The sequence below is a fragment of the Phyllostomus hastatus genome, unplaced genomic scaffold, assembly GCF_019186645.2.
Source record: "Phyllostomus hastatus isolate PE091 unplaced genomic scaffold, TTU_PhHast_1.1 phas_scaffold_1066, whole genome shotgun sequence".
NCBI lineage: Eukaryota > Metazoa > Chordata > Mammalia > Chiroptera > Phyllostomidae > Phyllostomus > Phyllostomus hastatus.
Window position 1 is genome coordinate 12,362,110 of NW_025334004.1, and position 21,136 is coordinate 12,383,245.

Below are 21,136 nucleotides of genomic sequence, written 5' to 3' on the forward strand. Positions count from 1 at the left end.
GAGTAGCTGGGGCTACAAGCGGGTGCTATCGCGACTGGCAGGTGGCATGTCTGGGACTGCACCCAGTGCGCGCCGGGGAGTGGCGAGGGAAACTAATCTCCCCTCTGCACCACCACCCATTCCAGGCAGAGAGGCGCAGCCCCCACTCGACTCCTCGAGGGAGGGTGCTCGCGTGGGCTGCTACAGCTGTGCTATGAACACGCGCCCATACCCGCACCCATGCTGAGTATACCAGGGAGGGCTGTGAGACTGATGGCAGTAGGTGCTAACCACAAAAAAGATCCGAGTTGGTGTGTAGTCTGCGCCTGCCCGCACCCTCCATGCCTCCATTGCCTCCATTTTTTCCGCCCGGGAGGCGACAGCGTGTGGGGTCCCCAGCGGCCGCTGGGGGCAGGGAGCTGCCTTTGCTGACGCCGGGCACGGGGACACTCCCAAGATGCCCAGTCCCAAAAACGGTAAAGGCGGCTGCAAAAACAGGTGTGGCAACAGCAGTGGGGACGAGCCGGAAAATGGAGCTGTTGCTTTAGCAGCAGTGCGCCACAGCTCTGCTGTGGCGGTGAAAGCGCCAAATCCCAGCCACTAGACCGAGTACCTGCGGGAGCTGACCCGGATTGTCGAGGTGCCAGAAAAACTCGCGCATTGGTCCATTCTCTTTCATACTTCCATTCAACAATCCCATAGCTGTTGAACTAATTTAAAACATTTCCCCATGGTTGAGGATACTTAGAAATCTTTAAAGAAATTCCTTAACAAATAAAAGCACCTTTTTCTGAAATTCCTCCCACTGCAAGCATGGCCATTCTTGTAAATAGCCCTGTATCGAGTTGCCATTCCTAAGGCTAATTAAAGGGAAAGTCTTTGCTCTTTCTCCCAAGCCTGGGCTGCTCGGCGCATGCTTGGGGTAGGGAGCAAGGTTCCTGCTTGCAGTTTCAAAGTGGTTGCGAGAGAGTGCAACCAGGAAGAGAGTACCTATTCCCCTGAATCCAGCACTCCCTACGACATACCCAAAAAGTGTTCGGGGTGTACCTTATACTTAGGTAGCCAGAAGCTTGCGAAATCCACTGTCTGGGTTGGTGTGTTGTCTACAGCCATGGCTCAGAGCCACTGGGTTGAAATGCCCCACGTTGGGCGCCAGCTGTGCCGGATACCGGCCAGCAGTATCCATCCTGGCTCCAGATGCTTGGGATACGAGGAAAATACACACAGACTACCGAGTCCTGTGGAGGAATAGTATGGCATGGCCACACTCTCTATTGGAGAGTGCCTGCCCAGTCGCCGCCTGAACAGGCTTTTTATTAGGCAATACTGGGTAGGGGTATGGATACAGTCTGTGGATTATAGTCTGGCAGGGAAGATCGAATGAGTAGGTACCTATCAAAGAGTTGACAGAGCTCATGCTGAGTTTGGGGTTTTATCACCTAAGAGCTACAAGGCTAGTTTCATTTCTTGCCCATGCCTTCATATTCAAGGGCATCCTCAGCGAGCAGGTCTCACAGGATCTTGCATATCCTATGCCTCAGGTCTAATTATCCTGGGGGTCTGCCGACTCTGGTCTGGACTGCACTGCCCCTGTTATTTCCACAGGGCTGAGTCGGGCAGAGGAGACAAAAGCAGCCAGGAGACTTGGATTTCTCACAGGCAGAACAGGGACTCAGGCTTTGTCAAAGCCAAGGGGGCAGGGGTCGATGTCAATTACCCCCTCGTTTCCACAGCACCCTGAGTCTCTTCCCTGGGGCATCTACATGATCATGCCTGTCTTAAGTGATTCCCCCCTTGGGGAATCTTATCCGTCATTGGCTAACTGATCAAGCATTGAGGGCCAGGCAAGGAGCAGAAGCAGTGCTCATGCCAGGGAGATAAACTTATCTCCTTAGTGACTCCTGGTCTGAGGTCTCTCACTCAGCCTTAGCCAGAGGGCACGGTTGGGGGAGGGGGTTACAGCTTCCTGACACCAGGCAGGGCAGACCCCAACAAACGCTGATGAGAAAAATGACTGAATCCCGGCTGGAGCCACTGTCTGCATGCGGTTCGTGGGTCCTCCCATGTCTGTGTGGGTTTTCTCCTAGTATTGTGGTTTCCCCCACATCCCAAAGACACGCACACGAGGTGAACTGGCGTCTCTCAGTGGTCCCAGTTTGAGTGAGTGTGGGCGTGTGCCGGCATGGGACGTGTCCTGAGCAGGTGGGTTCCTGCCTTGTGCCCTGAGCTGCCAGGTGGATTCCAGCCACCTGGGACCCTGAACCAGAATCAGCAGGTTGGAAAGTGATCATCTGTCACTTGTTTTTATTAATTTTTCTTAAATGTGTGTATAGTTCACATTTATTTCAGTGTTTAATATTAGAACTGTTTTGGGACTTATTTAGAAGTTGATGATGGTTTGGTGACCAGGAATATGCATCAGGAACTTAACTCTTGCTTATATCATGAGCCTATGGTAAAATTGGTTTTGTTCTATGTCGCCTTGCTTAAAGTCTGTTTCCGAGAACCTGCTGATGACGTTAAGTGAGGACTTCCTGGGCTGTGTTGCCGGGAGCACACTGACTTACAGGTGCCTTCTAGGGAGCAAGTCTGGAAGCCCTCGATCAGGAAACTGTGCCCACCAGAACACTGAACTCATCCTGTGGTCTTGGTAAATGAGGAATTGCTGTAGTTAGAAGTCATAATGTGGCTTACGTTACGTCTTTGTGTTTTAATACATGTATGTATGAAAGTGTCTGATGTTTAAAAACTATTTTCATTTGTTTTTATGTTGAAAAACATTGTAAGTCTAGTTTTTTCAGCCATTCATGGGACTTAGATTATCGCTTCAGAAGTGATAATGTCCCAGAACTTCAGAAGCCTGTGGGGGGGCTTTTCCCTCAGTAGTTTGAAAACTAAAGAGTCACATTTTTTGTTTTCTTATTATGGACACGCACCCACACTGCTTCTGAAGGGAGAGAAAAAGGTTTGCATTACAACTAGAATTTAGGGAAAGGTAAATTTAGAGAGTGATGGAATGTCAGTAAGGATTGAATCCAGAGCTATTTTGTTTTGTTTTAATAGATGTTATTTTTTTAGCAGTTTTAGATTCATAGCTAATGGAGCAGAAAGTACAGAGATCCCCCATGTATCCCCTATATACCACCTTCCTCATGCACAGCAAAACTGTTTTTAAGAATAATTTTGGTTAGATGTGTGTTTTCATTAACTTATCTGGCGTGTGCCATATGTTATAAGAGGTGCACCAGCAACTTCTCCAGACTTAATAAGTATTTTATATTCATTGATTCATTCACCTACCTACTCACTCACTCAACAAATAATATTGAGTGACCACAATGTGGTATCGAAATAAGGTAGCCACTACACACAGGTGGCTATTTTAAACTTAAACATTAATGAAATAAATTTCATTCCTCACTTGAACCAGTCACATTTCAAGTGCTCGCTGGCCACATGTAGGCCAGAGCTGGCCTTCCTTAGGAGTTTGAATTCTGTTTAAAGCAAGTCATAAAGATGCATTATTTGGGGTTAGAAAAAAATTATTAACTTTAGGATATATGTATACGTTAAGTGTTATGACATACAATAGAATAATTCAGAGATTTTTGTTGGTGAAATTGAAGACATTTGTTCTTATTTATTCATTTATTTCCTTACTTGTCCTTACTAGTACTTATAAGCAGAACTTTAGCTCATAAATGTTCCTCACTGCTCTGATTAATCTTGTTAGGAGATGCAGAGTAACCTTATGAGATGCTTTTCTGGGCATGTGTTACTAAGATCAGTCATCCACAGCTGCTTTGGCTATAATGTGATTATATTTGGTTCTGAGTCTTGAAAGGAGTAGAAGAGTATGTGACATTCAGCACAGAGCTGGCAGCCCCGTGCTGATGAGGGCCACTTTAATTGACCTCTGGCGCATTATTGAGTTCTAGTTGAACTCTAGAAGTGGTATAATTAGTTTTGATTCTGTAAGCTAGGTAATGGTTTGGTCAGTTACCACTCTAATGCTGTTACTGTTTTCAGGATAATGGCAGTGACAAGTGGCTTTCACTTCTACCTTGGGTGATGTTGTGGGTAACTTTCTTTTCATTGACCCAGCAGTGACCAGAGGGAAATCATGTGTCTCAGATAGAGACAATGTTTGTGTGAGGCGGGGGGAGGTAAGTGTGTGGTGGTGAATCAGATCTCTCCTAGGAAGGTGAATGTGAGGGATTCCAAGGCTTTCAGAATTTTTTTCTTGGGCTTTAAGTTCCTCTCTAGGGACTAATTTAGTGCAGCATCAGCAAAGCAGGAGGGTCCATCCATGTAAGTAATTGACCACGATGGTGAAGTCCAGGACTGCAAATTACAAACGAAGACATCCAAGAAGGACCAGTGATCCATGCGTGTTAGGAGCCTTGCCAGAGGAAGACCTTCAGGTCGTAGATAAATGTAAGGAGCCTGATTAGGTCACAGGGTGTCAGAGTTCCAGAAAGAGGTGGCATTATTACTTCCCAGGGTAGAAAATCGTTCTTCAGTTACTCATTTGTATGCCAGAGGAGAAAAATGGAGACTGTCTGCGCCTGCAGCACTGACCAAAGGCTCAAATGGGAAGTGTAACCAACACCTCTGGTCCTGTCTTTCTCCCCTGTGTTCTGGTGCCAGCTGACATTTTCTGCCAATGCGTACAGGAAGACTTCTGAGGGAAGAGAAAGAGAAGTTGCGTTGCACCCAAATTAGAGCTGTAAAGTTGTTTATCTTGACAGGAACCAAAGAGGATGACAGAATGCTTTGGGAAGCCATTGGAACTTTGTAAGGAGACCATTCGATTCTGAATATAGCAATACGAAGACACTGAGGAGTTAGTAACAAACCAACAGTTCCACATGGTGAGCTCTAGGACCAGACTAATCAGGATCGATTGATACATATCACATAAATGTGAGGAACACTGTGACAATATCGAGGTACTGCAGATAAGACACCTACTCTTGAGTCCCTGATGGCCTAAACGGAGAAGTGGAGGAACACGCGCGAAAGACGGCTGAGGGTTCACAACGAGATCTCAGTGCTCACAGGGAGTAACGCCACGCCAGGGGTTACAGCGGAAGGAGGAGGAGGCCTTTTCAGATCACTGTGGCTGCTAGGACTCAGCACCGTGGGCGGAGGCTCCTTAAGGAGCACAAAGCCATATCCAAGAAGGGAAAGGGGAGTGAACAGGAAGAGAAGCAAATGGATGTTAAGAAAAGAGGTCTCGTTGGAGCCTTGGTTCTCAAAGTGTTCACTGACCCTTTAGAGTGTCTGAGGCCCTTTCAGTGGGTCTGGGAGGCCAAAACTGTTCTCATAATAATACTAAGATATTTGCCCCTTTAAAAATTGTGTTAAAAACATGTAAAATTTACCATCTTAACCATTTTTAAATGTCCAGTGAAGTATATTCACATTCACACAAATAATCTCCAGAAGTTTTTCATTTTGCAAATCTGAAACTTTGTATCCACTAAATAACTCCCCCTGTTTTCCTCCCTACCCCACCCCTGGTAACCATTATTCACTTTTCTGTTTCTACATACCTCAAAGAAGTGGAATTATACAGTATTTATCTTAGTGACTGGCTTATTTCACTTAGCATAGTTTTCAAGGTTCATCCACGTTGTAGCATGTGGCAGGATTTGAATAATTTCCCATTGTGTGTACATACCACATTTTGTTTATCTCTTCATCTGTCAACTGACCTTTGAATTGCTTCTACCTCTTGGCTGTTGTGATGTTACTTGGCCTTTCCACTGAGTTGATGTTTACACGGACAATGTATAAGCAATGTTCAGGAAGACTGGGACACCTTAAGGCAAATCATGATTACAAGTCCCAGATTGTACTAGTCAGTGTAGTTGTCATTGTCACACCATTGCAATGGGGGAGAAAGTACAGTTTCACTTAAGAATATCAATATTCTGTGTGACAAAATGGGAAATGTACATTCAGCATTTCCGTTGAATACTTAAGTTGTCTTGAGGAAAAGGTCTTAGGTGATTGTTCGAGTGATGAGCTAAACCTAGCTACTTCATCATGCAATGTTATTTTTATTTAAAAGAATGACTGCCAAAAAAACTGTGGTTTTCACTATTCGGTATTTCATAGACACTTTCTTGAAAATGAATGAAGTAAAAGCCTGTCATTTTAAAGAAAGCAACTGTTAGTATTTATTGCCAATGATAAGATTTGAGTTTTCAAGTGAAAATCAGAAGCTTGAAAAATGTGTATCTGCCACTGTGAATTTGATAGCTTCCCAATATATAAAACACTTTTTTTTGATAAGATTGGTGGTGATGTTAATGTGTTTTTTAAATACTGTATAATGAAATGTGTGGACATTAGGAAGATTTGCACAGCTCATTGAACCAGTATTTTCCAATACATGATTTTACAAAATTATGCATGGGTAAAAGCCATTCAAAACTCAAGATAACCAATGGATTTTTATGTTACAGAGCATGAAAAGCCCCTAGATAGGGTTTTAGATTCCACATTGCAGCTAACCTTTAAGAAAGTCCACTTGTTGAGTTTTAGTGTGGTATCAAAGAAGATCCACAATGATCTAAAAAAGCTGTTGAAACACTCTTCTCTTTTCCAGCAACATGTCTATGGGAGGCTTTATTTTCTTCATAAACTTCAACCAGAACATATCATAACAGATTGAGTAGTGAAGCAAATAGGAGAACCTAGCTGTCTTCTACTAATCCAGACACTAGAGAGATTTGCAGAACTATAAAATATCACCACTCTTTTATTGTTTATGATAGTTATCTTTCATAAAATATGTTAATATAGACAGACTTACTATTGTTATATCTAAATTAATAAATATTTAAAATTTTCTGTTTTATTTTCTAATAAGGTAAATACAGATAGATGTAACCCAAGTACACACATGCTCTTTGGGGTTCATTACTTTTTAAGAAAATAAAGGGGTCCTTGGCCCCAAAAGTTTGAAAACTAGTGTACTAGAGAAAAGTTACTCATTCAGCGGGAGGTGATGGGATCTGGAATGTTGTGTGAGAGAAGCAGAAAGGGTGGCTTTCAGAGAAGCAGAGAAAGATCTGGGAAGCACTGAAGTACAAAGGTTACTCAGATGGGAAATGAAAAGTCACTTTGGGTTGGAGATGGATTGTCTTGCCTATTTCTTTTCTATCTACGGTACCTTTCAAGGTCAGTATTTGCACGAGTTCTGTAGTGAACCCAGGCCCCCGCCCAGGTTTCATGTGATAGAAGTGAGCTGTCTTGAGTTGATTGGTGGATTGTGAGCCCAGTTCAGCAGTAATTTGACTGGCATGGGAAAGGACGTAGTGCAACGGAATCTTTAGGACTGTCGACTTTCTGTTGTGTGGTAGACTCTTACCACCTGTTTCATTTCCCATAACTTGCTCTCATATCAAATCCAGAAAAAAGTTGTTCTACCTGACTGTATGCTATGCAATAATTTACAGCATTATAGTGAAGCTCAAATATATGTTCTTTTTTTTTTTTTCAAACTATATGAGATAGTTTATTTAGGAAGTTACAGAGGTGGAAGAAATGAGTCATAGGAGAAATGGGCTCGGGAAACAAGTTACAGAGGCAAAGGAAAGGCCTTTGGAGCTTAGGGGAGAGAGAGACACAAGGAAAACGCACCCGGGGGAGGGGTGGGGAAGGGCGCAGTTACACTCCCTAGAGACATTGCTATCTCCTCTTTTTATGAAATGCACATTGCGTTGGAGAATAGGAAAGGTACTTACCTTTTGATTTTAGAACAGTTTCTACATGTTCTTTGAACAGGTTTGCTTTTCTGTCCAAAGTAAGGACAGAAAACCTCTGTGGTCTGTATAGCAATGTGAAGTCACCAGTAAACACAGTCCTGAGGGGCACAGCACGAGGCTTAGTGCCCTGAACAAAGGTGGACTCACTACAAAGCTACTGATGCCTCCATTTTAAGGCCCCTCACTTGCATAGGCCCCTTTTGTATTTGTAATGTTGAGTCTTTTTTTAAAAGACTTCCCCCCGCCCCACCCATTGTATTAGCTCCAGGCTTCACAAAACTTAGTCCTGAGGAGTTCTGTGTAAGGGTCTTGGAGGTGAGTAGGACACATATCTATAAGGAAGGGAGCTTACTTATCCATAATACCTGAAATAATCCACAGCACTGCTTTCAGGGCATTTATTCAATTATTAGCTCATTTACTTAGAAGACAACATTTTAATTTGTTTGACATGCAGTATACAAGGTCCGTCTGGAAAAAAGTGCAGCCATTGTTAATATAATGAGAACGGTTTGTGCGACCGTTATGTAACCTGGCAGCCAAGAAGAGTGGACTGGAATGCACATGTGTGAACAATGACAACTTCATTTTACTAGTCAATGGGGGCAATAGACACCGTTGAGTGAGCTTATGTACTGTGTGGTCATCACATTCAAAATGATTGAGCAAGTAGAGCAAGGAATCTGCATCAAATTTTGCATTAAGCTTGAACATTCCTCCAAGGAAACTATTGGGATGATTCAGAAGGCCACAGCTATGGGCACTGGTGATTGGCAGGTTCATCATATCAGTGCATCCACTCCTGCATCTCATCTCGTGCAGTTTTCTTGGTGAAACATCAAATCACCCAGGTGACTCAGCCCTGCTACAGCCCAGATTTGGTATCCTGTGGCTTCTGGCTTTTCCCAAAACTAAAATCACCTTTGAAAGGGAAGAGATTTCAGGCCATTGATGAGATTCAGGAAGATATGGAGGGAGAACTGCTTGAGGTCCCACAATGCCTACTTTGAAGGGGACTGAGGTGTTGTCCTATGTACAGTGTCACTTATATCTTGTGTCTTCTTCAGTAAATCTCTATTTTCCATATTACATGGCTGGATACCTTCTGGACAGACCTCATATATCCTTTTATATGTATATAATAGATATAAAAATACATAATATAATACATATTTATATATAAATATATATAATATAATATAATATATATTTTATTGATTCTGCTATTACAGTTGTCCCATTTCCCCTCCTTCACTCCCCTCTGCCCTGCATACCCCTCCCACCCACATTCCCCCTCTTTAGTTCATGTCCATGGGTCATACATATAAGTTCTTTGGCTTCTACATTTCCTAGTCTGTTCTTACCCTACCCCTGTCTCTTTTCTACCTACCATTTATGCTACTTATTCTCTATACCTTTTCCCCCTCTCTCCCCCTCCCACTCCCCTGTTGCTAACCTTCCATGTGATCTCTATTTCTGTGGTTCTATTCCTGTTCTAGTTGTTTGCTTAGTTTGCTTTTGTTTTTGTTTTTGTTTTAGGCGTGGTTGTTAATAACTGAGTTTGTTGTCATTTTACTATACATGTTTTTTATCTTCTTTTTCGTAGATAAATCCCTTTAACATTTCATATAATAAGGGCTTGGTGAGATGAACTCCTTTAACTTGATCTTATCTAAGAAGCACTTATCTGCCCTTCCATTCTAAATGAAAGCTTTGCTGGATGGAGCAATCTTGGATGTAGATTCTTGCCTTTTGTGACTTCAAATACTTTTTTCCAGCCCCTTCTTGCCTGTAAGGTTTCTTTTGAGGAATCAGCTGACAGTCTTATGGGAACCCCTTTGTAGGTAACTGCCTCCTTTTCTCTTGTTGCTTCCAAGATTCTCTCCTTCATTTTAATCTTGGGTAATGTAATTATGATGTGCCTTGGGATGTTCCTCCATGGGTCCAACTTCTTTGGGACTATCTGAGCTTCCTGGACTTCCTGGAAGTCTGTTTCCTTTACCAGATTAGGGAAGTTCTCCTTTATTATTTTTTCAAATAAGTTTTCAATTTGTTGCTCTTCTTCTTCTCCTTCTGATATTTCTATAATTTAGATGTTGGAATGTTTAAAGTTATCCTGGAGGTTCCTAAGCCTCTCCCATTTTCTTGAATTCTTGTTTCTTTATTCTTTTTTGGTTGGATGTTTCTTCCTTCCTTCTGGTCTACACTGTTGATTTGAGTCCTAGTTTCCTTCCCATCACTATTGGTTCCCTGTACATTTTCCTTCATTTCACTTAGGGTAGCCTTCATTTTTTCATCTAATTTGCAACCAAGTTCAACCAATTTTGTGAGCATCCTGATAACCACTGTTTTAAGCTGTGCATCTGATCGGTTGGCTAACTGTTTGTCGCTTAGTTGTATTTTTTCTGGACCTTTGATCTGTTCCTTCATTTGGGCCATTTTTTTTTTGTCTTGGTGCACCTGTTACATACATAGTAAGGGGCAGAGCCTTAGGTGTTTACCAGGGCAGGGCAATCTACATGGCTGCGTTGTGATGCTGTCTGTGGGGGAGGGGTCTGAGAGGGAACAGTGGTGCTTGCTCTGCTCTCTGATGGTTTTCAGTCACCTCTCCCACTGCCCACAAGCAAATTGGACCCTTCTGGTGCTGATTCCCTGGGTGGGTGGGTTTGTGTGTGTTCTAGGACCCTGTGGGTCTCTCCAGTGAACTCTCCTGTGAGGCTGGGAGTTTCTCACGCTGCCACCTCAACCCCCACAGGTATTTTCAATCAGAGGTTTGAGGCTTTATTTCCCCACTGGAACCCTGGGTTGCGAGGTTTGTTTCGCCCCCCAGTTGTTCCTCCCGGTTTATCTGCCCGCAAACGTGGGACCGGCCACTCCATCAGTTGCCATCTTGCCAGGTCCACCAGCCGCTGCCAGTCCTCTCCGCCCGGCTGCCCTTCTCAACCCCTCCTTCTGGTCTGGATAAATACGTTGTCTTTAACTCCTTGGTTGTTGGACTTCCATACAGTTCGGTTTTCTGTCAGTCCTGGTTGTTTTTTGTTTTTAAATTTGTTGTTGTCCTTCTTTTGGTTGGGTGAGGAGGCACAGTGTGTCCATCTATGCCTCCATCTTGGTCGGAAGGCCTCAGACCTCATATATTCTCAGCACCAAGGAAAAGCTCTTCTTTTCTGAATAACAAGCTAAAAGCCATTCTCACAGGGCTCCTTTTCAAGTGAAACTTTGAGGAGGAGGCAGTGTTTGTACTTTTCAGACCCTCAGGCTCTGAGGGAATTTTAATATTATCTAAAGCCTCAGGGCTCAGAAGTATTTACCAACTCTTAACCTTTTCTTTCTGGATTTTTCAGCCCCTTTCTCCAGAGAGTCTTCTGTTATTTTCTCCCCAGTACTGTCATGTGGTAAGAGCAGGGCCACAGCAGCACAGCACTGTGCTGACTGCGGGGCAGGCACAGTCTCCCTGAGGGCGGAGACTCTGCTCTCCTAGCGCTGCCGATGAGGACACAGTCCGAGAGAAGTTGAGTAAATTGTTGAGGTCCACAGCACGGAGAATACTGGAGCTGACACAGACCTCGGTGTTGCTGGCAACATTTTCTACTTGATTCATCTTCCTGCTGTCAGTCAGATGTCTTGGGATGAGAATCTAAGAAAATCTCAACACAAAGTACTGCCTTACGGCCTAGAAGCTCTTATTGTGTTACAGTGCAATGTTTTGTTTTTAATCTGGGTGTTAGGCATGCAGGCATTGTTTCATTAGTTTTCTTTATACTCTATACTACATATTTTATGAACATTCTTTTTACAATTACAAAACTTCTAAAAGACTGTAGAAAAGAATAATTATTCTTTTCATGAAATACATGTGTATCGATGTAATTATAGCAATTTAAAATGCAAACCAAAAAGCCTCATAAAAATGTCACCACACAGAAATACATATTAAGTGTGGTATATCATTCCATAGTATTCTTATGTTTATCTAGAAACAGGATAAATAGATAGAAAAGAAATTACTAGGATTGTTTTAGTTATTTAGAGTATATAACAAACCACCCCAGAAGTTAGTGGCTTATAACAACAAAAACCAGTTATTTCCCTGGGCCTAGAAGATCTTTAATGCTTGGTAAAAGATTTGTTACCACAGCCAGTTCCAGAACTTCCCCCAAATTTGGAGGAGTCTTAGTTACCTAACTTCATTGTCCTCTAGGCAAACAGACCTGCAGTTGCCTCGTATACATCAGTGCACGTGGTCACAGTTGTTTCACTCCTTTGTCGGGGCCCATGGCCCCAGGTGCCTGGCACATTAGACGCTGAATGAAGATTCATAAACAATGGATTCGATGGCAGTGCCTTTTGTGGACCTGGCTTTTTCTTCACGCTGAATTTTTTCCTTTCTGGCTTAGGTATCTGGCTCGAGTAGGGGATCTTGAAGCTACCAACACCGAAGACCCAAATCTGAATTACGGACTTGTTGTGGACTGTGGCAGCAGTGGCTCCCGGATTTTTGTTTATTTTTGGCCGAGACATAATGGGAACCCCCACGACTTGCTAGACATCAAACAGATGAGAGACCGAAATAGCCAACCAGTGGTTAAAAAAATCAAGCCAGGTACGAACTGGAATTTGTTCCTTTTTGATCTCTTTTATCAGCTATAGGCATGAGAGAGGAGAGGAGAGGAGAGAAGAGGGAAGGGGAAGGCAAGCTGCCCTTTTCTCTGGAGATTCTGGATAATGGGGGGGGTCTCTCATTCATTGCCTCCCTCTCTCAAATAAATAAATGTTTAGGACCTTAAGCAGAGCCTCGTGGGTATCAGTTTTCTGAGTGTATGTGATCTATTTTTTAAAAAAGGTACTTTATCTTTCTTAAGGAATCTCTGCAATGGCAGATACTCCTGAACATGCCAGCGATTACCTTCGCCCTCTGCTGAGCTTTGCTGCTGCTCATGTGCCTGTGAAGAAGCACAAGGAGACCCCCCTTTACATTCTTTGCACAGCGGGCATGAGGCTCCTTCCTGAGAGGTGAGATGCAGGGTCTGAGAAACACAGGGGAATGGCTGGCCTAAGAGTTGGGAGACCAATTCCATGCAGGTCCTCTGTGGTCCCCTGGTCTGAAGACGGGATGTGGGTTCACCACAGAGCAGACAGGTGGCACTGAAAGACTCTTTGCTCAAAAATAGAGCAGATCCTACCCCTACACCCAGTGATTTCACAATCAGTTGTTTTCACAGTCAGGGGGTGGAGAGAAAGAGGGGGAGAAGATCAGTGTGTGGTTGCCTTTCACGTGCCCCGGCCTGGGGATCTGGCCTACAACCCAGGCATGTGCCCTAAACTGAGAATTGAACCGGTGACCCCTTGGTTTGCAGGCTAGCAATCAATTCGCTGAGCCACACCAGCCAGGGCTTTAAAGGAAATCTTATAAGTGAAAAACAAAACAAAACAAAGCAAAAAAAACTCAAATAAAAAATTTATAATCCTACTATTCTACCAAAACTACTTCATTTTGCCATATCCCCTTTCTCTCTGTAACATCTGTGTGTAATTTCTACAACGTTGCAATCATACCGCACATTTGGTTTAGAATTTTTGCTTTTGACATAAGTAATATTTACATTGTTCAAAATTTTAGAAAGCCAGGGAAGAGTATAGATGACACAGGTAGTGCCACATCACAAGTCTGTGAGTATCCTGATGACTCGCAGCGAAGGAGGGGCAGGGTAGGAGGGACTGTGGACAAGATGTCGGAGGTCAAAAATCAGTCCAGCAGGGCAATGGTTTGGCCAGCCTTTGCGTGTCGGGAGCAAAGGAGAGGCTTGCCTCATCTGGCACTGCTTGCTCAGCACCGCCTCTGTCTGTCAGAGAAATCCTCTTCACACCAATCCCACTGGTGTAGCTCCACCCCATTTGTCTGAATGTTCATTGTTAGCCTGGAAGCTCTGAATATTACTATTTATTTTGTCTTAAGGATTTGTAAAGAACTCTCCTTTTCTTTTACCTTGTTTTCTGATCACCTGTCTAATGCCCAGCTCTATCTATCCTAGGCTTATGAAACCATTGCTACCTCTATGGCAACTGTGGTTGTTGATTTAGTGTAACTATCACTGCAAAAACCTGTCTTGTAGAAATAATATTTTGCTAATGTATTATTATCATTTGTGAGCAATATTCAAAATGGATTTAAATCAGCTGGACTGTATTTTGAATTTATTGGCACTAGGTTTTATTTATTGGACAATAATTTGGATTAACAAAATTTGTTCTACCTCTTTTTTATTTTGTAATGGAAGAACTCTTAATGAAATACCAAAAAATACCAAATACATTGTGATATTTAAGGGGAAAAAACCCTTTTTATTATGGAAATTTCAAATGCATATAAAAGTAGAGAGAACAGTGTACTGAATCCCCATTCACCCACCACCCAGCCTCAGTAGTTAATGTTTTGCCATTAAATCTTTTAAAAAAAACAACAGTATTTTACAAAATGAAAGTTAGTGTTTTTTAACATAAATTGGGATCATAATATATGTTGTTTTGTAACCTATTAGAACTCAAAATATATTGGATAAATTTGCACGTCAATACATACAGATATAAATTGTCCTCATTTTTTATAACATATTTATAGTATTACATTGTGAGGATGTACCACCATAAATTATTTAACCAGTGCCTATTTATGTGTTTTAGGCTATTTCTAGTTTTTCATTGTTATAAATAATGCTGCAGTATCCTTCCTCTTTGTATTTTTATTAGATGATTTCCTTGCAGTAAATTTCCAAAAGCATAATAGCTGGGTCAAAGGTTAACCACATTAAAATTTTTGATGCATAGTTCTGGATTGCGCGTTAGAAAGATTGCACGAGTAATTTACATTCCAAACAGCAGTGTATGACGATGCCCATTCTTCCATATTGTAACTAAAACCAGCAAAGCCCTCTTGTTTGGGAAGTTAAGCAGATCCACTAGGGAGGGAAAAATAGCTGCTCCTGTTCCCCACATGAAACTCATACTGCATGAATTCTACATGTATAACAATGAACTTTTTTACAGACTGTACGTGACATTAAATTGGAAGTTATTTCATTAAATGTAATTCTTCACTTTGAAGTGCCAGCTGCCTTCCTCACTGAGTCACGCTGACAACTGTCTGAACTGGTCAAGTATTTTTGTGATCAGTAATGTTAAAAATCCAAGCTCATTGGTCTTGTTTTTAACCAACATTTTCTCTAGATTCATCGTATTACTTCTAGCTTTGTTTCTTTGCTTTTCTTTGCCTGATAATACTGACAACATAAAACTTTAGAGGAAGAAACAACCCTGTAGACACTAAGCTTCCGACGTTATTCCCAAATTGTTCTGACCTTTAGATTTTGATCCGGATCTGGGATTTTCAAATGATAAGATTTTTATGAGAAAATTTAACTGTGGAATATGGAAAAGGAGATGTAAAAGTTTACTGTAAGCTTACGTAAAGGATTATGAAACACCTGTGAACCTGACAGCGCTTCTTGTGTGGTGGAGTGAGGCGTTGTTTCTGAGGATTGTGCTCCTCAATTTAGCAGCTTACTTTCACAGCAGTTAGGAAAAATGTAATAAACCTATTTTAATAGGTTGCGAAACTGTGCTTCAACTTCCTGTGGCTTATGCAGCCTGTGAGAGGCACAGAACCATAGTCTTGTCTTTTAACACCATTTGAATGGTAACATCATAGAAAGGAAAAGTATTACTATTACCATATTGCCTTTTAAGTAGGAGGCTATATTTTGAAGGCAGTTTAAACCTTTGAAATGAAAGGAGGAAGAAAAGCAGGGCTTGACAAGGGATGAGGTAGGTGAACAGTGAGGTCATATAACAAGGCTAAGTAGAAGGTCAAGTTGAGGAGAGAATTTAACAATTAACTTTTGGTTCTTTCTTGCAGGAAGCAGTTGGCTATCTTGTCTGATCTAGTGAAAGATTTACCACTGGAGTTTGACTTCCTCTTTTCACAGTCTCAGGCCGAAGTGATCTCTGGGAAGCAGGAAGGTACTGGGCCTTGCGGGGGCGCACTGGTTCCCCTCCCAGCCAGTCCTGGCACAGTCTCTCCAACGGGTGTCTAGATTACTTTGTAGATCTGATTTTTGGTTTTCTCACAATAATTTTCTTGATTCTGCTGTCTAGTTTATTTGATTATTTGCATATTATGCATTGGTATCTGCTTTAGAATGCTGCTTCTAGAAGACATAAATTTATGTTTTTAACTTTATGCTAAGGACTGTGTTTCTAAGAATATATTAGTATTTAATGGTGATTCCAAATGGATCTTTGGTTAGCTAATGATAGTTTTGAAAACATACATACATTCAGGAATTGTACTGAGTTTGTCAAATTCAAGTGTAAAGCAAATAATTACAGCAAGGAGAAACTTTAATGCCAGGGACTGATCAGGCAGGATGAGTTCCTTCTGTTGGGCTCTCCCATTATCACACTTTCTAGTATTGGTGCCTCCCTGAAACCCCACACTGTTGGGTTTGTAGTTTTGGGGTGGAGGAGAGTGAGTGTCCTCAGGTAGCCCAAACGTGGCCTGCGTGATGAATTATGTTTTCATTTCTTGGAAAAGAGGATCTTTTATGTCTTCTAGTTGCCATCTACACAGAGGAAAAGATTTGCCTTTTTTCAATTTTAACATTGCATTTTTCAGTCCCCAAATTTTCATTTAATTCTTTTTATTTTCAATTTTTTTATTGAGACTTTCTGTCTTTCCATTCACTATAAGACTGCTTTTATTTCTTGGTTATTGTAGCTGCTTTAATATCTTTGCCTAAAAATTCTGACATCATTGTCACACCAGGGTCAACATCTTTTGACCATCTTTTCCCTTATGGGTTGAGATTTTCCTAGTTCTTTGTACACCAAGTAATTTTATATGGCAATCTGGACATTTTGAATATTACATTATGAGGCTTTGTGTCTTGTTTCAATCATAAGAAGAATATTGATGTTTGTCTGTCTGTTTGTTTGTTTGTTTGAGCAGACAGTTGACCTGGCTAGGTTCAGGCCTCAAGTTCTGTCCTGCCTTCTACGGGCTGTGATTCTATTCATTCATTTTTTCTTTTTTTTTCTTTTTTTTAATATATTTTATTGATTATGCTATTATAGTTGTCTGATTTCCCCCCTTTACTCCCCTCCACCCTGCACACCCTCTCCCACCCACATTCCCCTCCTTTAGTTCATGTCCATGTGTCATAATTTCTTTGGCTTCTACATTTCCCATACTATTCTTGCCCTCCCCCTATCTATTTTCTACCTGCCATCTATGATACTTATTCTCCATACCTTTTCCCCCTCTCTCCTTCTCCCACTCCCTTGTTGCTAACCCTCCATGTGATCTCCATTTCTGTGGTTCTGTTCCTGTTCTAGTTGTTTGCTTAGTTTTTTTTTTGGTTTTGTTTTAGGTGTGGTTGTTAATAATTGTGAGTTTGCTGTCCTTTTACTATACATGTTTTTTTTAATCTTCTTTTTCTTAGATAAGTCCCTTTAACATTTCATATAATAAGGGCTTGGTGATGATAAACTCCTTTAACTTGACCTTATCTGAGAAGTACTTTATCTGCCCTTCCATTCTAAATGAAAGCTTTGCTGGATAGAGCAATCTTGGATTTAGGTCTTTCCTTGCCTTTCAGGACTTGGAATACTTCTTTCTAGCCCCTTCTGGCTTATAAGGTCTCTTTTGAGAAATCAGCTGACAGTCTGATGGGAACTCCTTTGTAGGTAACTGCTTCCTTATCTCTTGCTGCTTCTAGGATTCTCTCCTTCATTTTTATCTTGGTTTATGTAATTATTATGTGCCTTGGTGTATTCCTCCTTGGGTCCAACTTCTTTGGGACTCTCTGAGCTTTCTGGACTTCCTGAAAGTCCATTTCCTTTACCAGATTGGGGAAGTTCTCCTTTATTATTTGTTCAAATAACTTTTCCATATGTTGCTCTTCCTCTTCTCCTTCTGGTACCTCTATAATTCAGATGTTGGAATGTTTAAAGATGTCCTGGGGGTTCCTAAGCCTCTCCTCATTTTTTTGAATTCTTATTTGTTCATTCTTTTCTGTGTGGTTGTATCTTTCTTCCTTTTGGTCCACTCCATTGATGTGAGACCCAGCTTTCTCTCCATCACTATTGGTTCCCTTTGTATTTTTATTCATTTCACTTATTGTAGCCTGTATTTGTTCATCTAATTTGTGACCAAAATCAACCAATTCTGTGAGATTCCTGATCACCAGTGTTTTGAACCATGCATCTGATAGGTTGGCTATCTCTCGGTCGCTTAAAAGGATGGGTTTTGGGGCTTTTATTTGGTCTTCTGTTTGAGCCATCTCTCTCTCTCTCTCTTTTTTTTTTTTTTTTGGTCTGGTTGCACCTGTTATGGTGAGGGGCGGAGCCTTAGGTGTTAACCAGGGCTGGGCACCCCAGTCGCTGGGTTGTGATGTTGTATGTGGGGGCGGGGTCGAGAGGGAACAATGGCGCTTGCTCTGTTCTCCGTGGGACCTCAGTCCCTTCTGCTGCTTCCCCCAAGCAAACTGGTCCCCTCTGGTGCCAATTCCCATGTGGGTGGGCTTGTGCACACTGTGAGACCCTCTAGGAACCTCTCTTGTGAGGCTGGGTGTCTCTCCGTGTGCCTCAACTCCCACAGGTGTCCTCAATCAGTGTCCCGAGGCTCTATTTCCCAGCATTGGGATCCTGGGTTGTGCACAGTGCTTTGCTTCGAAATCGCGGCCTCACTGGGACTGCCAGTTGCCACCCCTGGCCGGGGTCTGCCAGCTGTTGGTTGCGCACTCAGGATCCACCCACTGCAGTCTTGCGTGCCTTGGATGCCTTATGTGCCAGTCCCCGCACTTTGTGCTCTCCGTGCTGTGCCCCACTCCAGCTGCCCAACTCCGCCCCTCCTACCGGTCTGGATGAACGGGTCAATTTCAACTTCTTGGTTGTCCAACTTCCATTCAGATCAATTTTCTGCCAGTTCTGGTTGTTATTCTGTTTCTAAATTGTTGTTGTCCCTATCTTGGGTGTGTGAGGAGGCACAATGCATCCACCTATGCCTCCATCTTGGGTGGAAATCCCTATTCATTCATTTTTTCAAAGCCATGGCACTGCTATTTGTATTTGTCCCCTGCGTGCCCCAGCCATTGGCCAATAGCCCATACAAATTGGTTGTCTGGCCCCTACCTCAGCTCTCAAAATCTTCGATATATTGCTTACAGTCAGATCCATGCATCTGTCGCTTGGAGATGAGCCCAGGAGTTCATACACCACTTTATTCCCTTCTCTCCACAATCTCCCGACACTCTCTGGTTCCCCAGGGCTTACTTTTATGGTCTTCCATAAAAGTCAGAGAGCTAGAGTTTTAATTTGTGCCCTCTGTCATGCATTGGTGTGATTGTGTCTGCATCCAGGGCCAAGTGGGAGAGGACAGAGGGGAGAAAAATTAAGCATTAGGGGTTCGCTGCAACCCTTGAGGCACAGCTCCACTGGTCAGAGAGGAGGATTCGCATCCCTCCGAGTTTTAGGTACTTGCCCAGTGTTCACTTCTGCTGCTGCAGGACTACCAGGTAGGAGAGAACAAAACAAAGAAAAAAGAGTAGGGGATTTTCCCCACTCTCACTAAACCTTTGGAGTCCTCTTTCCGGCTGCTTGGAACAGAAGGCAAGCAAGTTCCTTCTATCTACACCCCGTGTGTACTTTTGTTCCAATCAAGCTGCTTTAGAGTCCAGGCCAGGCAATATAAGTGGGGAAAAAATGGAAAGCTCATTACCGGTTTTGTGGTCCTTTAAATTCTGATGTCTGTCTCAGCGTGTCTACTATCACTCACTCTCCGAGTCCTCAGAAAGCTGTGCCTTTACACTTACACTTACATTCAGTGGAGAGGCTGGGTAGGATGTGTTTACTCTGTCTCATCCAGGACGAGAACTCCAAGATTTACCTCATTTAACATTTGTTTCTACATAGTAATTCCTACTCATTGTAGGAAATTTAGAAAGGCAGATGGTTTTAAAAGGAAAAACATCACAAGATAAAAAATTTAAATTCATATGCTGAGTGTGTGGAGTAAAAAACTGTTAGCACCTTTTCCAAGCAAAAGGAGGATAAGAGCAGTCCTGTGGAGAGAGGTGTGCATGTGGTGTGGCAGCAGAGAACTAAGTGAGGGCTTTTACTCATGTATTTCTCTCTTAGGGGTTTATGCGTGGATTGGAATCAACTTTGTTTTGGGAAGATTTGACCATGAGGATGGTGAGTGATGTGGTCTTCTTATGAAGTTCTTTAATTAAGGGCTGAAAGGTTAAGTCATACCCTATTAGTAGCATTTTATTTTGTTCTTTTTTAAAACTTAACTTGCTTCGTTTTCTAGCCTGACGTCTTTCATTTATTTTTCACTTTTTAGTATGGAAAGTTTCAAACTATCACAAAAGTAGAGCAAATAATAAAATGAACCTCTAGGAATCTGTTACCCAGACTCAACACTTACTAACATTTTGCCATTTTTCAGTCCCTACACTCCCTCCACACAAGGATTTTTTTCCTATTGGCTTTTTTTTTAGGACAACAAACACCTTTATTACATGAGCTAAGATGGGAGGGAGGAGCATATGTTTGCCTTTCTGGGCCTTGATCTCCCTCAGAACCCCAGCTCCCTCCCCTCCAGCGCACAGCCACCTGCTCGGCCACACCGGCCACACCAGCCTGGCCATGGAGGATGCATGCGGGAAGCTTGCCCCTCGGGGATTACCCCTTTAGAAGACTCCTGATTTTGGTATTCTTTTTCCTTTCATTGCACTTCTTCTGAATTTTCTTTATTCGTTTTTGTTTAAAATGTCTTCCTCCTCAGGAGTCAGCTTGGGCCACTTCTTGTGGCCCAGAGGCAGTGCCCAGCAGGGCTCAGATCACTTCAGTGGGTGTCGTGTGCTGTCAGTGGACACGGTGCAGTTCTTTTTTTTTTTTAATTTATTTTTATTGTATTTTTCCAACAATGCTGTTCTTTACCGGGCTCTTAGGGAGGATCATTGTTGGATGCACTGCAGACAGCATCAATCTCCTTGTTCTGTGTGTACAACGCTCTGAGCCCCAGGAGCAGTTAGTTGCCCACGTCCGGCATAGGGCCTGGCACACAGGCAGACTGTGTGTATGCATTGGGGGGGGCGTCCCAGCTTTTGTGTTCGCTTATGGCTGGGCTTTCTCTTGCCTGTCTTGTGGAGCTTACGCCATTTGTTCTGAGAGATGACCATAGCTCAGCACCAGCTGAGAAGAGCTCTCCTATAGGATTTTAAAAAGCGAACTCCAGACATATTTTACCTTCACATACTTTTGTATATATCTCTAACAGATAAGGAGTTTCAAAACAAACACGTACCCACTGTGCC

At 42.5% G+C, this 21,136-nt stretch overlaps 1 protein-coding gene across 3 annotated transcripts in view; it reads left to right on the forward strand.

Annotated features, from left to right (window-relative positions):
• The window catches only part of ENTPD7 (ectonucleoside triphosphate diphosphohydrolase 7), a 50,360-nt gene that overhangs the window by 11,872 nt on the left and 17,352 nt on the right, over positions 1–21,136 (forward strand). For all 3 annotated transcript variants that reach the window (XM_045854343.1, XM_045854342.1, XM_045854344.1), the window contains exons 4-7: positions 12,158–12,363; positions 12,623–12,773; positions 15,673–15,776; positions 19,953–20,009. In XM_045854343.1, coding sequence (XP_045710299.1) covers positions 12,158–12,363; positions 12,623–12,773; positions 15,673–15,776; positions 19,953–20,009 — 518 coding nt within the window. The remainder of the gene's footprint in view (positions 1–12,157; positions 12,364–12,622; positions 12,774–15,672; positions 15,777–19,952; positions 20,010–21,136) is intronic.